The sequence below is a fragment of the Rhineura floridana genome, chromosome 2, assembly GCF_030035675.1.
Source record: "Rhineura floridana isolate rRhiFlo1 chromosome 2, rRhiFlo1.hap2, whole genome shotgun sequence".
NCBI lineage: Eukaryota > Metazoa > Chordata > Lepidosauria > Squamata > Rhineuridae > Rhineura > Rhineura floridana.
In genome coordinates this window covers 229652296-229671075 of record NC_084481.1, presented here as the reverse complement: position 1 = coordinate 229671075, position 18780 = coordinate 229652296, and the positions used below count along the sequence as shown (strand labels likewise).

Sequence of the window (18780 nt, the reverse complement as noted above, 5' to 3'; positions counted from 1 at the left end):
TAGGATGAGTAGCACCTTGGTAAACACTCTTGGAGCAGAGGAGAGGCCGAATGGCATCGCTCTATATTGAAAGTGCTGGTGGCCAAAAGCAAACCGAAGAAACTTTCTGTGGGCTATGCAAATGGGCACATGGAGATATGCTTCCTTAAGGTCGATAGAAGCCAGGAAGTCTCCTTCATGCAGACTCTCCGTAATGGAATGGAGTGATTCCATTTTGAACCTGCGATATGTTACAAAACGGTTGACAAACTTGAGGTCCAATACCGCCCTCCATGATAAATCTCGTTTTGGCACAGCAAATAGGAGGGAGTACACTCCTTCCGACCTCTCAGTTGTGGGAACTGGCTCTATCGCCGCTATGTCCAAGAGGTGGTGTATAGCTGTCTGCATGATGTTGTGCCTGGCTGGTGCCCTTGGGCAAGGAGACGGGTGGAATCTGTCTGATGGGGTTGCCCAGAACTCTATGGTATAGCCATAACTGAAAAGGTCCCTGATCCAGGAGACCGTAGTAAGGCGCAGCCATCGATCTTCAAAATTAAGTAATCTGCCACCTATGGGGAGGGCGTTAATACTACTTGCGTAGGCGAGGGCCTCCCTTATATGAGGACGATGAGTTGCCCCTGCGCCCTTGGTACTGACCTCTGCCCTGGAATCGTCGGTTCCAGGAGCCCCTGAATGCGTTGGGGTCATAGGATCTGAAGTCGCGGCCTCGTCCTCCTGGCCGCGTTCCTCAAAAGGGCTGGTTAGAACAGAAGGAAGGAAATCGCCTGAAAGGCCTGTGGTCGATGTTCTTGACTGTGGCCAGAACCGGTTTGTGGGCGTCTTTTGGATCAACCAGCGCTGCCTTTAGAGCTTCCTCGCCGAAGAGTAGAGATCTGGAGTAAGGAGCCCTGGACAGGTTCAATCTGGCCACTGAATCAGCTTGCCAGTGGCGAAGCCAGAGGGTGCGTCGAGCGACTATTTGAGCCGTCATGGCTCGTGCCCCAGATTGAGTAGCATCCAGAGTGGCATCGGCCACAAAAACTGCTGTTTTACGCAATTTCAATAGCGCTCTTCTGAGGGCGACAGGATCAGGGTTAGCGTCCTCTAGAAGGTCATCCAGCCACATCATAGATGCTCTGGAGAAAATGGAGGCAGAAGCGGAGGCATGCATGGATAGGGCAGTGGCCTCGTGGTTCTTGTGGAGGGCGAAGTCTATTCGTCACTCGGTAGTGTCCTTTAGGTGGGATTCCCCTTCCCTGGGCAATAGAGATCGTGAAACGAGGCGAGCGATTGGTTCATCTATGCCAGGGACGTCTAACTTGGTGGCAAAGTCTGGAGCTAGGGCGTAAAGCCTGTCAGCCAGGTTCTTGAAGCGTCGAGCTTGGAGTGGATGAGCCCATTCTTCAGAGGCTAATTTGGCAATTGGGTCCGGCACCGGGATGTAGTGTTCAGTAGGTGCAGGGGATTTGAGGACCTTGGCCCCTTTGATAGCTGGGGCGGACGAAGTTGAAGGCGCAGTCTGGAGACCAAGGGTATTAACTACCCTGCGTGCTAGCGGCTGATAGTCTGAGGTATTAAACAAGCGATACGATGTATCCTCCTCATGATCTGAATAGTCGCTCCAGTCGTCTCCTTCAACATGGTCAGTGAAAGTTGACTCCTCCGCATACGAGGCTTCGTCCGTACATCTGCCTCTGGCTACATCAAAGGGATCTGGTGAACAGGAAGAATGAGCTTCATGGCACGCACGTTGGTCCATGTTGAGTGGAGGTATGGCAGGAACTTGTGGTAGTGACTGCATTTGGGTGAAAAATGCCAGCATGGCTTGAAGTTGGGAGAGGAAATCAGGAGACAGCTGCAGACCGGATGTGGCAGATGTATGTGCCTGAGGAACTATTGGAACAGATGTTTGGGGTGGTAAAACGGAGGGAGGTTCGTTAGGCGAACACTGAGCGGGAAAGCCAACAAACTCTTCCTCGTCAGAGGCAGCAGCAGGGGAATGGAGAATATCGCTTATGTGTGCCTGTGCTGTGGTGGTGGTTGGCACAGAGACATAACGTGGGCGCTTTGGTTTACTATGGCTGGAAAGATGTTTTGTCTTAGCCAGTGCTTTGGCATGTCTGGTCTTAGTCGTGTAAGGATGTTGTGGCTTGGCTGATTGTGGCATGCCTGGCTGATCTGGCACCATATGGGTTGATGGCGACATGGCTGGCTGTTCTGCCATCTTATATTAACTTGGGTGCAGTACACTGCCACGGAGGGGGCAGGATGTAAAGACCCGAACTGGCACAGCGTACGACCACGGAGGGGGTAGAATACACTGGCAGATGGTGAAGTGCACTGCCACAGAGGGGGCAGAATGCACTGAGGTATCAGCGTTAATATAATATAGGCTGTTTTAGAGTTGGCACACTCAGATTAGTGCTGTAGGCTGGGTTTCAGGCTTGGTTCACGGCCCCAGAGGGGGCAGGATATACCAATATAAATCAGATTTAGTACAAGTCAGCCACTAAGAGTAAAGCTCCAGCCTTGATAATACAATCCAGCCACTAGGATTAAAGCTCCAGCCTTGATAATACAATCCAGCCCACTAGGATTGGAGCTCCAGCCTTGATAATATAATCCAGCCACTAGGATTACAGCCACAGTAAAATTGTGTGTAAGTCAGCCCTGTGTAAGTCTGTCTGCAGCACGTATACAACACACATACGGATAGATAGCCTGCAGGGGAGGTATCCGATGGTTAATAAGGGTAACAAAAAAGGCGGGAAATTTGAATTCAAAAAATGGCGCCCGGAAAAAAGAGCGGGAAAAAATGGCGGAGAGAGAAGGAGCAATGGCGGCCGTCTGGAAGCGAACTGGGGAAGGGCTGCCCAGCACAGTCTCGCAGGAGGAACCGCGGGGCCGAAAACCGCACTAGCGGCTCTAAAAAACCCCCAGGAGGGAACAGGCAGTAGGGGAAATGCGGCAGCCACCGCAGAGGGAGCCGCCGTCGCCGTCTGCAAAGCCCTTCACGGTGGGAAATTAAAGCCACGTAGTGAGGGTGAGCTGAGGTAAAAGGGAGAGCTCAGGTAAAGGCACTAATGAAATAGCCGCAGCCACAGGTTTCAGTGGGGCGAGAACGGACCCGGGCAGGCTAAAACGGGTGACGGGGTAACGGCGGGAGCCACAGCCGCAAGCTCCCGCTGAGATCAGAAGAACCGCAGCCGCGGTCTTCCGAGAGCGTCACGGAGCGCGGAGAAAAGGCAGCCCAGCAAGACAAGCCGCTAGAAGGGAATTGCAGCCGCAAGTTCCCAGGGGAAGCGCAGAGCCCAAGAGAAAGGGAAAAGCGAAGGGACGAGAAGGATCCGCAGCCGCGGTCTCTCCTAGGGGTGGGGAGTAATCCAAAAGGGGAAACAAACTGCCCGGGCAAGGGAAAAAGGCTCCCCAAGAGAATTCCCCAAATTTCGGATACAGTTAAACGCAGTTAAACACAATACGGAGGGAAGGAGGACACTTGGAGACACACAAGAGACAATACCTCCGCGCCCTGTCAAACAAACACACAAACAAACACCAAAAGAACTTAGCTAATCGCTACGCTATATAGATCTCAATCTTGTTCGTACGAAAGGCAAGAATGAACTGGAGAGTGGGAGGGGCCTGACGCCCCTAGTCTTGACTTCAAAGACATTCTTGCCTTCGCACGATAGGTGGAGCTAAAACCCGCTGCGATGGCCGGACTCATAGGGAAAATTAAGAGATACAGGAATAATAACTGCATCTGCTGCATGTCCCTAAGATCATTGCTGGTGCTCCCAGACATTCTGTCCAGACAGTATGTTCATTCTTTAATCCTCAGGCATATTTACATAGAAACGTTTTATGTTTTATTGAGGGGAGGGGGCAATGCACATCCAGTACACACACACAATCTTGGCAAAGCCCAATCCCGCAGTTAGTTTCAGGCTGCTTATGGAGCTCCACTGGCCAGCAAAGGCTCCTCCCATTCATACCAAAGGAAGAGTCAGCTCTGCTCCTGCAAAAGGAACATCTGCCATCTGGAGCTACTGCTGCCATGAAACAAATACAGAAATGGTCCCAGTGCTGGAGCGCCCCTTGTGCATCTCAATGCCATCGGTTGAACAAATCCAGGCAATGGGTCTACTACCTATGCTGGTCCACGCTGTGTTTTACAGCTGATGGGAGTGACAAAAGAGACCAGTGCAAAGCTGTGCTATCTGCATGCCACATTTTACCATGCTGAGAAGATCCTTCCCGTTTCTGAAAACATTTCCCAAGCTCCCTGGTTTGTTCCACAACCCCAAGCAGGGAACCTAGGGATATTCCACAAGGAAGCTTCCATTGCTGTAACAGGAATGCGGGGGGGGGGGAGCGGGGGAAGCCTCCAATCAGGCTCACACAGAACTACTGTCATGGTATTCGAAAGGTGGCCTTAGTTACGTTTTGTATGCACAGCCTGGGCCGGGCAGTGGCCACTGATGCCGCCAAAGCCTTTGTGTTAGGAAGAGGCTCCTTCCAAAGTTGAAGATCCTACCAGGCAGCTGGAGATCTCCCGGGTGGAAAAGGTAAGAAAAGACCAGCATTGTCCACTTTACCTGACAACGGTGTAAAAGAACAACGGGGCTGCTGCGGCTCCAAGCAAAGCGCAGAGGAGATTCACTCGGAAAGCAACGGAACCGAAGGGGAACAGCTCAATTGCCAGTTTAGCCAAAAGAGTGAATAGAGGGTAGCCTGGGGGGTGAGCAACCTAGGAACAAACAAACAGAGGAGGCATTTGCATTAAAATGTCACACAATGGCTGTCTAATTGAGAAATAACTCCCTTATTAGTCAGCTAATGAACCACCCAGGTGGGAGAACACTCCCTTACAAAGCAGCTTCTCTCTCTCTCTCTCTCTCCCCCTCCCTCCCTCGTGTGCAAAAATATTTGCCTTCGTGGATTGGTTCCAGACATCATGCAGCACTTAGAAAAGCAGTGACACTCCTCATAATTGTCCTTTAAAGAGCTGATGTTTGGGTTCACCATATATTAAATGTAAATGTACTGCCTTCAAGTCGATTCCGACTTATGGCGACCCTATGAATAGGGTTTGCATGAGGCTGAGAGGCAGTGACTGGCCCAAGGTCACCCAGGGAGTTTCATGGCTGTGTGGGGATTCGAACTCTGGTCTCCCAGGTTGTAGTCCAAAACCTTAACCACTACCCCACACACATATTAGGGTCACTCAAAAGGCCAGGCACATATGTAATGTTTTATTATATAAACACACACACACACACACACACACGCACACACATATAGATAGATAGATAGATAGATAGATAGATAGATAGATAGATAGATAGATAGATAGATAGATAGATAGATAGATAGATAGATAGATATAGATATAGATAGATATAGATATATGAACGTAATTGTGATTAACCAAACAGAGGTTTTTATTGTATTAACAAAACGTTTCAGCTTCCACCTTTATCAGCTGCTAACATATATATATGGAAGCCTGGCCTTTGAGCAACCCTCATATTACCATATAATATATACCATATATATGCCATATAATATATATATTATATACACCATATAATATATACCATGTATATGCCATATACTACACACACACACACACACACACACAAGCACATAATGACAAAAAGAGACAACAGATTCTGACCAGTTTTATTGGTTAGAGAGTTGAAAGACCACACTGCTGTCGGATTACCACTGCAATGACAGTCCTAAGGTCTCGCCTAAACGGGATCACACGCTGTAATAAACTTTATTAAATAATAAAACTTATTAAAATTGTTAACCCGATTTATTTTATTCTCCCCAGCTTATACAAAATTTGGGATGATAATAAGCCAGCTACTGTATATACAGTAAAGCCCTTGCTTTATAATTTAGTAATTGGATTTAAAACTTGGGAGTAAATTGTCGCGTGCCATACTTATAAGTTAGCAAAAACTGTGGTTTGAAAATAAATTAATCTACTTTGACTCCATGCTTAATTAAACTTCCTTAATTCCTAAAACTGTTAATGAGAGCATTGATTAAACAATAAAACTAATACTTACTCCAAGCTCATAGGCGGCTGTGATCAGCTCCCCTGTGAAAAAATAATGTAAAACCAATAATTACTATTAGGGAATGACACTCCTCCCAAGTTTTTAAAATCCAAACTCTTGCATTGGGGGGTTTGCATTAATTTGACTGGATAAAAGTGTAAATCTATAGAGATTTAACAGCATGGAATTTTCCAAGAATATTTTCTTTCCTCTCTGATGTCGCTGCACAAAATATTTTTGTTATATGTGGTTTTTTCCTTCGACATTTCTACCAGTAAATAAGTGAAGGTGTTTGTTGTAATAATAATAATAATAATAATAATAATAATAATAATGTTTTAGATTGAAACTGGTATGGCATGGGAATGGTACGTGGGAGGGGAGGAAATGAAACAATAATTTCAACAGCAGCTCAGCCTTTCTATCACTGATTTACTAATCCTGTTCCATCTCCCCACAGTAACATTTTGAAACAGGAGTACCCTCCTAACCCAGACCCACCTGTGGCTGTCTATTCCCAAGAGCCTTTTGATTTCTATGCTGGGTTATGATTATGTTGGACCTCATTTTATTATGTATCAGTAGCCCTGTTTTGAATTTTTCATCAGTTTTGCACTTTTTGGAAACAAAAAACAGGAAATGCAGCAGTGGAATAATGTATTGCGTCCCAAATATATATCACTTGGTGGCATGCTGCATCTTCAAAGTACATCGATAGGATATACTTCCAGATACATCAAATGGTATTAGGCATATCTATTTACACTACTTAGGAAAGGACAGGGCCTTTTAGGAAATCTGAATTAAGCACTAGCCTCAAAAACAAGGCACCCCATTGGCTCCAGTGCCCGACACCCAGGAGTATTAGTACATGCAACTGGCATTTTCATTATGCAGTTTTCATCCTATGCTTGTTGGGATATGTGGTTCAACTGGTGGGTTGGGGCTGCATGGGGTTAAAAAGGGTACCTAGAGAGGAGACCTCCTGATTGCTAGGCTAATACCTATCCTTTGATCTCCTGCTGACTCTCCCTTCCAGCTAGACTGATATGCAGAGGATGTTGACCACATCTCCTTCCTCTTCCTTCTTTCTCTTGAGAGGGAGAGCAGACATATTCTCTCTGTCTCTCCCTCTCCTCCAAGCATGAGGGCAAACACTAGGCTTAGTGTTTGCATCTCCAACTTAGCTAATTAGCTAGATGTAGAACTCTTTCCTATCAAGTATGTACTTCCAGAATAAAGTAGTTATTTCTTATTTTAAAGCTTAAAGTCTCTGTCTGACTAATTCCAGGGAATGTGTCATCTTTAACAAAGATTCAAATACACAAAGCTCACTCAGACGCTCAAATACCTAATTTCACTACTCTGCAACAATGCTAAAGACACATCTCTTTACTCTGTGGAGAGAGAGAGAGAGAGAGAGAGAGAGAGAGAGAGAGAGAGAGAGAGCATGTGTGTGTATTATTTATTAGATTTATATCCCACCCTTCCTCCCAAAAGGAATATTAAGACCCACTTTATTCTCTTGATTGTCACTTGTCTTATATGATTTTAATGATCTATTTTTAAATTGCTGTAACCCACCATGAGACCTTATGGTGAAGGGCAGGTAAGAAATCGAATTTGATTTACAATCCACCCTTTCTCCCAAACGAGTCCAGAGCAAGAAATACAAAGTGATAAAACGCCATTAAAAATGAAATAAAACCATATTTAAAACACTGAAAAACAATTAAAATATGTAAAATTAATCATAACAGATATGCTTGTTACATAAAGAGCATTTTTCTACCACAAAGTTTTTTGTGTGGTTTTTTCATTTAGAACCACAAATCTGTATTTCTGCTGCCGCCTGACCCTAAGTGGTCCATGAACTACTAGATCCCCAAAACTAGAATTTTCATAATTTCAAGGCTCCACATCAACTAGCAACAATGGTTAGATTTAGGGGCCAAAGTAAAACCTTCGGAAGTCCTTCACAGAAATAGGTTCAGTCTGACAGCATGATCCACAATTAGGCTTCCTTTCTTTCTGGCTTTCTTTCTTTCATTTATATATATTTATATATATATTTATATATATATCCCGCCCTTTCTCCCAGTAGGAGCCCAGGGCAGCAAACGAAAACACTACAAACGCTTTAAAACATCATAAAAACAGACTTTAAAATATATTAAAACAAAGCATCCTTAAGAACATATTAAAACAAAGCATTTTTAAAAACATTTTTTTAAAAAGTTTTAAGAAGATCTTAAATTAAAAAAAAAAGCTTTAAAAACATATTAAAAAGTATATTAAATCAGGTCCAGGCAACAACTGCTGCCATACGTCGGGAGAAAATGGATATCTGTTTCAACTGAAATCAATAAGGAGCAGTGTGGTATAGTAGTTAAGAGTGTTGAACTTCCATGAGCAGAGGCAGTATACCTCTGCATCGTGGGGGGACACTTCTGGTCCCCCAGATGTTACTTCAAGCCCAGAGCGCACTACAGCTCCCTGCATCTTTCCAGGAACGGGCGCAGCCGGTAGACCAGTTTGAGTTGGCCAAAAGCACTCCTGGCTACCCCAGCCACCTGATATTCAAGCAGCAGGGCAGGATCCAGGAGGACTCCCAAACTGCAGACCTGCTCCTTCAAGGGAAGTGCAACCACATCCAGAATAGGTTGCAACCCTATCCCTGGTGCAGTTTTCCCCTTGACTAGCAACACTTCCATTTTGTCTGGATTAAGTTTCCATTTCTTAGCCCACATCCAGCCCTTCACAGCCTCCAGGCACCAGTTTAGAATGAGCGCTCCCTCCCTGCAATCAGGTGGTAGGGAGATACAGAGGTAAGTGTCATCAGCATATTGATGTCATTGTACTCCAAATCTCCGGATGACCTCTCCCAGCGGTTTCATATAAATGTTAAAGAGCATGGGAGACAGAATGGAACCCTGCAGTACCCCATAGGCCAATGACCAGGGGGACGATCAGTAGTCTCCTAGCACCACTTTCTAGGTCTTGTCTATCAAGTAGGACTGGAGCCACCGTAAAACAGTGCCTCCCAATCGCATCCCAGCTAGACGGCCCAGAAGGATACCATGGTCGATTGTATCAAAGGCCACTGAGAGGTCCAGCGGCACCAACAGGGATGCACTCCCCCTGTCTGATGCCCGGCGTAGGTCATCAAGCAGGGTGACCAAGGCAGTCTCTGTCCCATGACTGGGCCTGAATCCCAATTGAAAAGGGTCTAGATAATCCGATTCATCCAGAAAAACTTGGAGCTGATCAGCCACTACCCTCTCAATCACCTTGCCCAAAAAGGGGAGAGTCAAAAAAGGGGAGTCAACTTATTATAGTCTTTGGCAGCACAATAAATCCGTTTCACACGTGCCTGTTCAACACATGACAACTGCAACATCAAACGATGATATGCATGATCATGGGAATGGGACACACATTACACCCTGTGCAGTTCATCTCAGCTCAAAACAAGGCTGTTTAATGGAGTAATTCTTTCACGCCTGCCAACTGCCGAGAAATGGGATACAGGTGTGTTTCTAAGTCCAACCTCAGGGCAACTATATGGGGTCATTCAATTTGCGTCCTAACAACCCTGTGACGTAGGCTAGGCTGAGAAAAAAAGAGAAAAGCGCTACATGGGAATTTGAACTGCCAGGGTCTCCCAAATCCATATCCAATACTTGATCCACATTATTTATTTATTTATTTATTATTATTATTATTATTATTATTACTATTATTATTATTATTATTATATCCTTCCCTTCCTCCCAGTAGGAGCCCAGGGCAGCAAACAAAAACTAAAAGCACTCTAAAACTTAAAAACAGACTTTAAAATATATTAAAAAACAAAACATATTTTTAAAATTATTATTAATAGTAGTAGTAGTAATAATAATAGCAACTTTGCACCATCACAAGAATTAACTTATTTTTTTTAAAAGAATTAAATCCACTTTTGTCCAGACAAAGCAAATCTCCAGTTGGCGATGCCAGGCGAGGGAAAAGACCCACACATGTGCCATGGAGGCTCAATATTAACATAAATTAGAATATGCAAATACATGGAGATTTGGGGGGGGCGCCCGCACTGCATCATGGGAGCGAGCCACTTGCGCGCGGAAAGGAGGGGGCGTGGTACATTACCGGAATCTCCCCCGGGCGCGGAGTGGGGCAGGCCCGCCACGTACAAAGCCGCCACCGCCGCGCCCACCGCGCCAGCCCCGCTCAGTGCCCCCATGGATCATCAGCACGCATGCGCACACCGCTGCAGCCCCTGCTTCCGGGTTCTGGGCGGGGGTAACGCCGGCGTGTTCCACTTCTCAAGGGAGGGGGAGAGGGAAGCCGGAGTGCCGCGAAGGTTACGCCCGGCTACGGCGCTGCGCTCCCCCGCCTGGTGGGCGTCGGTACTACAGGCACAAGTGGACTCTGGAAATTGGAGAGAGATAAGATCGCTAAGAGAACGTTTCTTGCGGGACAAAGACGAAAAGCCGTGTTTGTTTTCATGCAGATTTCTTGAGGTCCCATTTTGTGAAGCCGGATCCCTGGAAGGAGGGCAGTCTTTCCTCTCTGCACCTTCCACTGAGAACACTTTAATTAGGCAACAACCCGGACCTCATGGACTGTGGACAGGTATTACCCCGGGGATTCCTGCAGAAAAAAACTGTAAATGCGTGTACATGCATCAACACCCGTGTACGTGCCAGGGGCAGCACCAAGGGGGGGGGGAAATCACCCCCCCAAAACCCAGGAGCCCACCTAGGAACTCACTTTGCCCCTTCTGTGCCCACCCAGAACAGCTGGTCTCTTTGGCCCAATTCCTGCTGCGGCCAATCACAGTCTCCTGGTAAGTGTGCCTGGATGATGGCATTTCCAGAGGGATCGCCCTGTTCCTCTCTTGCAGCAACCCCCCCCCAAAAAAAGCCCTGTTTGACATCTGAAAACTTCAGAGTGAAAGGAGGTAAGTCAGCCACTGAGAAGACTCTTCTCAGTAGCCAACACTCTTCCCTTTCCTGCTTATTGGCTCCAAGGGACTTAGGGTGTTGTGGGAAAAGACATTAACAAGGATGTCATTCTCAACCCAGCAGCAAAAAGGGTGTGGTGTAGCTGTGACTAACATGAAGAGAGCCTGCACTTCTGAATGTGATACAACATTACTGCCCCTGGCAGCATTTACTTTTCTTGCCCTGAACCTACTGCGTATCAGCTTCCTCAATTGGCCGGAGTGAGTTGCACGAGAAGGAAAGGGGCAGAGCAGTCCAACTCAAGGGAAGCTGGCGTAAGTTGTGCCAGAGCAAGAGAAGCCGGTGTAAAGTTCTGCCATCTCCTATTGCCGTTCAGGAGCCTCTTGGTTGGCTGAACATGGGCTCAGCCGGGAGCTGCACGCAGGGACCAGAAAGTAAAAGCTTGCTGTCCCAAATACCCCTACCAGGAGTAAGCCCTCTCTGTTGACTTGCTGCGAGGAAGGGCGGGATATAATAATAATAATAATAATAATAATAATAATAATAATAATAATAATAATTTTCTTAGACCGACCTTTTTCCTGGTGTAACTTTTGCCTGAATTGGGACCTGCAGAAGCACTCCGAACATGAGATGGATATGGCCCAAGTCCCCTCACCTTGACCCCTCCCCCAACACACACCCTGGAACGCCCCTTTTTGGGGACTTACATTGGCTTATGCCAGCTTCACTTACACCGGTCGCCAGCATAGCCCAGCTGAGCTGGCTCAGGTAGAGAACTGTTGCATCCAGCTCCCCTAAGCCCAGGGTAAATGTAAGTTAGATTGCTCCCAAATAAAGAAAATACTCTCCTCCCCAAGTAATATTACTGAGCATTTCAAATTTCTCAAAGCACTTCCGATGTGCTATCTAGTTTAGAGATAACCCATGTGTTGCCCTCCAGGTGTTGCTGAACTACAACTCCCATCCTTGCTGACTATCGGCCATGCTGGCTGGGGCTGATGGGAATTAAGTCCAACAACATCTGGAGGGCACCACATTGGCTACTTCTGGTCTGGTTGGAGTAGTTGTAATCCTTTCACCAGGTCTGCAAAAATTAAGTCAGTATTATTATACCCATTTCGCAGATGGGAGGAATTAGGCCAAGAGAGCGGCCTGCCTGAGGCCATCTTAGAATTCATGGCAGAGTCGCAATTTGAAATAGGGAATTGCACTTTTTGCAACTATGCTACATCAGAATGTGGAACACTGAATTTGGTGCACATTCATCAAGGCTGGATGCACCCACGAGCAGATCTAATGGGACTTCTCAGCGCAAACAACCTCTGACCTGTGAATGTTTGCTTGGAGAGGGGGTGTCTTTTAAATACAGTTAGGACATCTTCAGAGAGAATTAACAAGCTTTGAAAGTGCACACCCACTGTCCCCTTCTTTTCCTTCCCTCCCTGCTTTTATCAGTCAGTCTTATTTATAGCCAAAATAGCCATCACAATACAGAAGAAATGTATAAAGGAAAAAAACCACACAGGGCTCCACTCATACGGCAGGTAACATTCCAGACCCCCACCAAAAAGCGAAAATTGCCGGAAAGTGGGACATAGCCCAAAGCCTGCTGCTGCTCCGGCACAATCAGCTGTACAGGACAGCTGATGGCACGCTACAACTGATATCTGTCGGCTGGAGTGCAGTGCTTGGAGCTCCCCACTCAGCTGGAGTACGTGATCAGTTATAGCACGGGGAGCTCCAGCCACTGCGCTCCAGCTGACAGTGATCAGCTGTAGCATGGGGAGCTCCAGCCGCTTGGCAGCGCTTGGCCCCTGAAGCTCCCCGCACTACAGCTGATCGCCCCGCTGGTGCCATATTAGCGGAACACCAAAAAGCAGGGCCCTACTGTAATTGCAGTAGAATAGCATGTCTTCACTTAAATCAGTTCATCTCCTCTGTTTATTATGGTTACAATTAGGTTGTCTCCCTCTTTGTGAGTGAAAACTTTTCTAGCAAGAGTTTGGCTTTACTGCTACTTTGGTTTCCCAACCCCCTGCCTTTGTCAGCCTGGCTCTCCAGTTGTTTCATAGCTCTTTGGTGCTTTTTTTGGTGTTCATATTACTGGCTTATTTTTTATGCTGGATAGCTGCTTTGCACATCCCCCCCCTTTGGAGCGGAAAAGCACGTTATAAATCCTATTATAAATAAATAAACAAATAAAGGGAGGGAGGCCAACAGTAGGCGGAGCCAACAAATTCTAGTTTTCCCTGCTGAGTTCTATGAGGGAATCATTGAGTCTTAGGAGGAGGAGGTGGCTGACAGCCAGGGCTACCCACCCCCTGGACTGGTCAGGCAGGTGGGAGCTGGTTGAGGACAAACTGAAGTTAGTGGGGCAGTGTCCCATTCACCCTAATGGACCAGCTTCTGCTGAATCGTATGCGTATTTAATTGGAAGTAAGGCCCATTGAGTTTAATGGGGCTTACTCCTGAGTGGGTGAGTATAGCCTTGCAGCTAACTATAACTGGATCAGGGCCACAGCTTTAAATGTGAGGAATGCAGGTAGAAGTCCATATTCTGCTGCATGTCCTTAACCAAGTCACCTTTTTGACCTGCCTTACAAGGTTGTTGTGCAGTTAAACGCCTGCTCTTTCCTCAGAAGAAAGCCCATATATACATGTGAGAAATATGTAGAATTTGAGGGGGGACTCTGTGTGTGAGTGTGTGTGTCTGCATGCACACCATACATTTAGAGCACATTGCTTCTCCCAAGGAATTCTGTGAACCGTAGTTTACCTCCTCACCAAACTAAAATTACCAGCATCCTTAGCAAACTACCTTTCCCAGGATTCTAGAGGGGGGGATGTGCTTTCAATGTAGGGTGTCTACACAGCCCGAGTGTGTCTAACCTAAATTCCTATGTCTTCAGACATAAGACTACATAGGTGACGGGGGGGCAGGCAGTGAAAATTGGTGGCTCTGATGTCAGTGGGACAGGAAGGGCTCATTCACACAGGAGTTGAACTTCACTGTAAAGACACAGCTTTTGCCATTGCGACAAATTTGCAAGGTTCACACTTCCTACCTTCAAATTTACTGTTTTCCATTCACACAAGTAGGCGTTCCTCTGGAAAGGTTTAGTATCACTGTTTCCTTGTGGCCCCGCCCCTAATTTTACATGCTTTCTCCCTCCAGAGTAGGGATATTGCTAATGGAGAAGGGGAAGGGGCTTTTTGTCATTTTCATTGTTTCTTGTCAATTGCAGGCCTCTCCAGCTGAAGCCTGAGAGCATGGGGGTGCAATTGATACGAAACTGTATGAAGCTGAATAGAGGGGGGAGTGAGCGAAAGGCAGCTTTTGCGGGGGGCAGAGAGAGACGGAGCTCGCAATGGGGCATTGAGGCAAAGAACCTACATGGAGGAGCACAGCAAACTTGAGACTTTTTTTCCTTTCCTTTTCGCATTAAAATTGGATTGGGTTGATACGGGAAAACTGTGTGATAGCTGCTAATTGCCTGCAACGTCATGTGAACCAGGCAAATTAAACGGGGATGTAAGTAGCACCAATCTCACAGTAAGTCGCCGTGTGAACAAGCCCAGAATCCTCTCCGGTTTTAGTCTGAACTTTCAAGGAGCTGTCCAAAGTTCAGAGCATCCTTGACAGCTCCTTGAAAGTTCATACTAAAACCGGGAGAGGATTCACTGCTCCACCAACATTTGAGCTATGAATCTCCATTGTGGAGAAGCTTATATACCAAAGAAGAGATGTCCAGGAAAACACACACACACACAATTGAAGATTGCAGTAAAGAATGTTTTAAAACAGTAGTTTGACATATGTGTGAAGTATTAGTTCCCCTCTATTCAGCACTGGTTAGGCCTCATCTTGAGTACTGCATCCAGTTCTGGTCTCCACACTTCGAGAAGGATGCAGACACACTGGAACAGGTTCAGACAAGGGCAGTGAGGATGATCAGGGGACTGGAAACAAAGCCCTATGAGGAGAGACTGGAAGAACTGGGCATGTTTAGCCTGGAGAAGAGAAGACTGAGGGGAGATAGGATAGCACTTTTCAAGTGCATGAAAGGTTGTCACACAGAGGAGGGCCGGGATCTCTTCTCAATCGTCCCAGAGTGCAGGACACAGAATAATGGGCTCAAGTTGCAGGAAGCCAGATTTCAACTGAACATCAAGAAAAACTTCATAACTGTTAGAGCCATACAACAATGGAACCAATGACCTAGAGAGATAGTGGGCTCTCCAACACTGGAGGCATTCACAAGGCAGCTGGACAGTCACCTGTCGGGAATGCTTTGATTTGGATTCCTGAATTGAGCTGGGGGTTGGACTTGATGGCCTTATAGGTCCCTTCCAACTTTACTATTCTATGATTCCATGTGATAGTAGTTAAGAAAACAATTGTGAGTACAGGGAAGTAGTGATAGAAGAACAGAGCACAAATCTGTAGAAATCATCATGGGATTGCAAGGAAAGACTCATGACGCTGTACCTGGAGTACTGGAGGAGATTAAAGAAAGGGTTTTTAATACAAATGGCGGAGGGGGGGAGATAGCTGAGCGTAACTGGGATGATAAAACAGTCATGTGGATTAAAATCTAAGCAGAGATGTTTGGGAAATTAGGCTTGCATTCATTTAATTTTAAAGCGGCGGGGGAGTGAGAGATTAAGGGGTGGCCTGATTGAAATGTTGTGTATCAAATTCTGAGCAGGTGGACAAAGATGGATCCTCTAAGGCAGCAGCCCCTCCTCCCTCCGGTCAAGAGGTCTGGGTGTGTGATTATTTATATAACGCCAGGGGTGCACAGGGTGCTTAGGACAGCAAAAGTAAAACACAGATCCCTGTTCCAAGAGATCTGAACTCCTCATGCAAATGTGCACCCAATTTCACAAAGGCTGCACACACATAGGCGTTGAAATGCACAGTGCACTTGTGTACATAGAGATTTACAGTTATACACACCTTTGTACGATAATGTCATCTAAAGTAGCACCTACTATCCATGTTCACACAGGTGGGTGTGTTGTCAAACTCCCCTTCCCTCAATTAGCGTTTTCACAAACTTTATTTATTTATCTTTCACAGTCTTTCAAAAGAGAGGGGCTGGAAACTGGTGTGTTGATATAATATACGGGTATATAGTTCGGTGCAGAGAGGCGGCTAAATTGCTGTACTGCTTCCTGTTTTGTCTATTTCACTCCTAGACAAGTGAAACATGGGGAGGGGGAGTGGCACAGCCCTGTAATGCCAGTAGGCCACCCGCGACTGGAAAGAGAAAGTGCTCTTTGTGTACACGTGTATTCAGCAAGCACTTGAGAAGTGCATTTTGGCGCAAAACCAGTTATAGTCATCCCAGCAGAATGCACTTTGGATCAACAAATAGTGTGGCACAGGGATGACAGGGGGATGGCGTAATGTGCAAGTGCAAAATGGTGCTTGCATCAAGCACCGCATGCACTTTATCACACGATCTGTACGTACATGCCCTAACATACGGTGGTGCTGTGAAAGTGAGCAGGTCAGCTAAGGCACTCTGGTGTAAGGATTAGCAGTTGCACAGAAGTGACATAAGGTTGCCAACTTTTCAACCACCTCTTTTAGCTGTGCCTTTAATATAGGAATGAATAGGATGGCCTGGGGATGAATGTGGTTGTCTGCTAACGTTTGCAGGTCAAACTACTGTTAGAGGTGCTGATGTTCCTCCATAAGCTGTCAACATTAGAAGTTTTCCACAAAAAATTGTTTGCCATTGTTTGGGTACCATTTTCTTTGTGGTCTGGGGCAGTGTTGTGGAGCAGAATGTTTTTCAAAATGGAACATTTTCTAGCCCTAGCGCTTTGTTTTTCCGCCAAAATGTTTCTGTCTCCATAAGTTTATTAGTAACAATGAATGCATGCCAATTGCAAATACAATATCAGGCAAGATTGGCTGTCTTAAAGGATAGTATTCAATGCTACTTCTACTCAGAGTAGTTCCATTAAAATTAATAGACTTAATTGACTTAGGTTCGTTAATTATACTGGGTCTACTCTGAGTAGGACTTAGTTGAGTACAACCCAAAGTTTTTAGCTTTGTTTACAAAACACAAGTAAAATAAATATGCTACATTAGATCACTCTGTACAGCCTCAGAAAATTTTCTTATGCAGATTACCCTATGCAAATTAGCCTAGTTCTACTACTCATAGGAAAATTTTCCAGAAAATCTACATCACTGATCTGGTTAAAGTACAGGGTACATATACACAATACATTTAAAGCTCATAATTTCCCTCAAAGAATCCTGGGAACTGTAGCTTACCTCTCACATAGCTACAATTCCCAGCACCCTTAACAAACTACGGTTCCCAGGATTCTTCAGGGAAGATAATGTGCTTTAAATGTATGGTGGTGTGTACATAGCCATAGTAACATTTGTCCTAGATTTGGAGTTATAATTTAATTAAAACAATCCAATTTTTTTTTAAAAAAAAAAAAGAGAGAAAGGAGGCATGGCTAAAGATGATACTAAATGGGTCCTTGTTTTGTTTTATTTTTATTTATTTCAGGGATTTATGTGTGGCTCCTCAATATAATTCCCAGGATGGCTTCTGCAATTTTAAACACACGTTAAATCAAATTTAAAATGCACCTATTAAAAATATACCAAAACTAGGGGATTTACCCCTGCTCGCTTTGCACGCCAACCCCACTCTCCAACTCTCCAAACACACACACACACACACACACACACACACACAGAGAGAGAGAGAGAGAGAGAGAGAGAGAGAAACTGACTGACTGACTGACTGACTGACTGACTTGCAAACACATATATACAGGCAACTCTCAAACGCCCTCCACCCTTAGTAGGGTTGCCAGGTTCATGGCCTGAGACTGATCCTGAATCTTTAGGAGAAGAGAAAATCAGCCAAGTGCAGGTGTTCTTGCAACACTGTAATGGGAAAAACCACAAGGTAGAATTCTCCGCCCTGCACAACTTTTAAAGATACAGAAGACCTTTTGGAGGCTGGACCTGGCAACCAACTCACAAAATGCCCCCCAATGCACAGGCAATGCCCCAAATAATCCCTCAACCCCCAGGCAATCCTAAAATCGCCCTCACCCCCAGACAACTCCCAATAGGCCCTGCAATCCCCAAGCAACTCACAAAACACCCATCCCCACTCTAGACAACTCACAGAATGCCCCCAACCCCCAGGCAACTCCCAGAATGCTCCTCACTGCCCCATCTAGACAGCTTACTGGCTTGCCATTTGCCCAGGCAGCTACTGCTGCTACCGCACCACCTTGCCTCACCTTGCCTGGTCTTGAATGAGATGTTAGTAATGATTCAAATTAAAATGGGTAGCATAAATGCAATTCAGCTGGTTCAGAAAAGATTTGTCCTTGTTTACGATGAATTGGAAGGGAAAGTTCCCATAGGACATTATTTGTGATCAAAGTTTGACAATGTTATGAAGATATTGTATTACTGTCTGTTGGAATTGGGTTTGTAAATGTGTATTGCACTACATCAGCCTTCAGCAACCTGGTGCCATCCAGACGTTTTTGAACTACAACTCCCATCAGCCACAGCATCATACAGTCATGCTGGTTGGGGCTGATGGGAGTTGTAGTCCAAAACAACTGGAGGGTACCAAACCAGTGAAGGCTGCTTCTTCATTTAATAGATTTTAAAAATGGGATGTACTGATAACTTTATTTTGTTTTAAGAATTATTTTTATTTGATTCAATTAAAATATTTTACTTTTTA

At 45.6% G+C, this 18780-nt stretch overlaps 1 protein-coding gene across 3 annotated transcripts in view; it reads right to left on the bottom strand.

Annotated features, from left to right (window-relative positions):
- TMEM260 (transmembrane protein 260) overlaps positions 1-10334 on the bottom strand; it is a 67502-nt gene extending 57168 nt beyond the window's left edge. For 2 of the 3 annotated variants that reach the window (XM_061612473.1, XM_061612474.1), the window contains exons 1-3: positions 10206-10334; positions 6066-6097; positions 4581-4732 (exon numbers count right to left, since the gene is read on the bottom strand). In XM_061612473.1, the coding sequence (XP_061468457.1) occupies positions 4581-4732; positions 6066-6097; positions 10206-10299 (278 nt within the window). In that variant the 5' untranslated portion in view covers positions 10300-10334. The remainder of the gene's footprint in view (positions 1-4580; positions 4733-6065; positions 6098-10205) is intronic. The other variant, XM_061612477.1, reaches the window with a different exon arrangement.
- Between the last annotated feature and the right edge of the window lie 8446 nt (positions 10335-18780).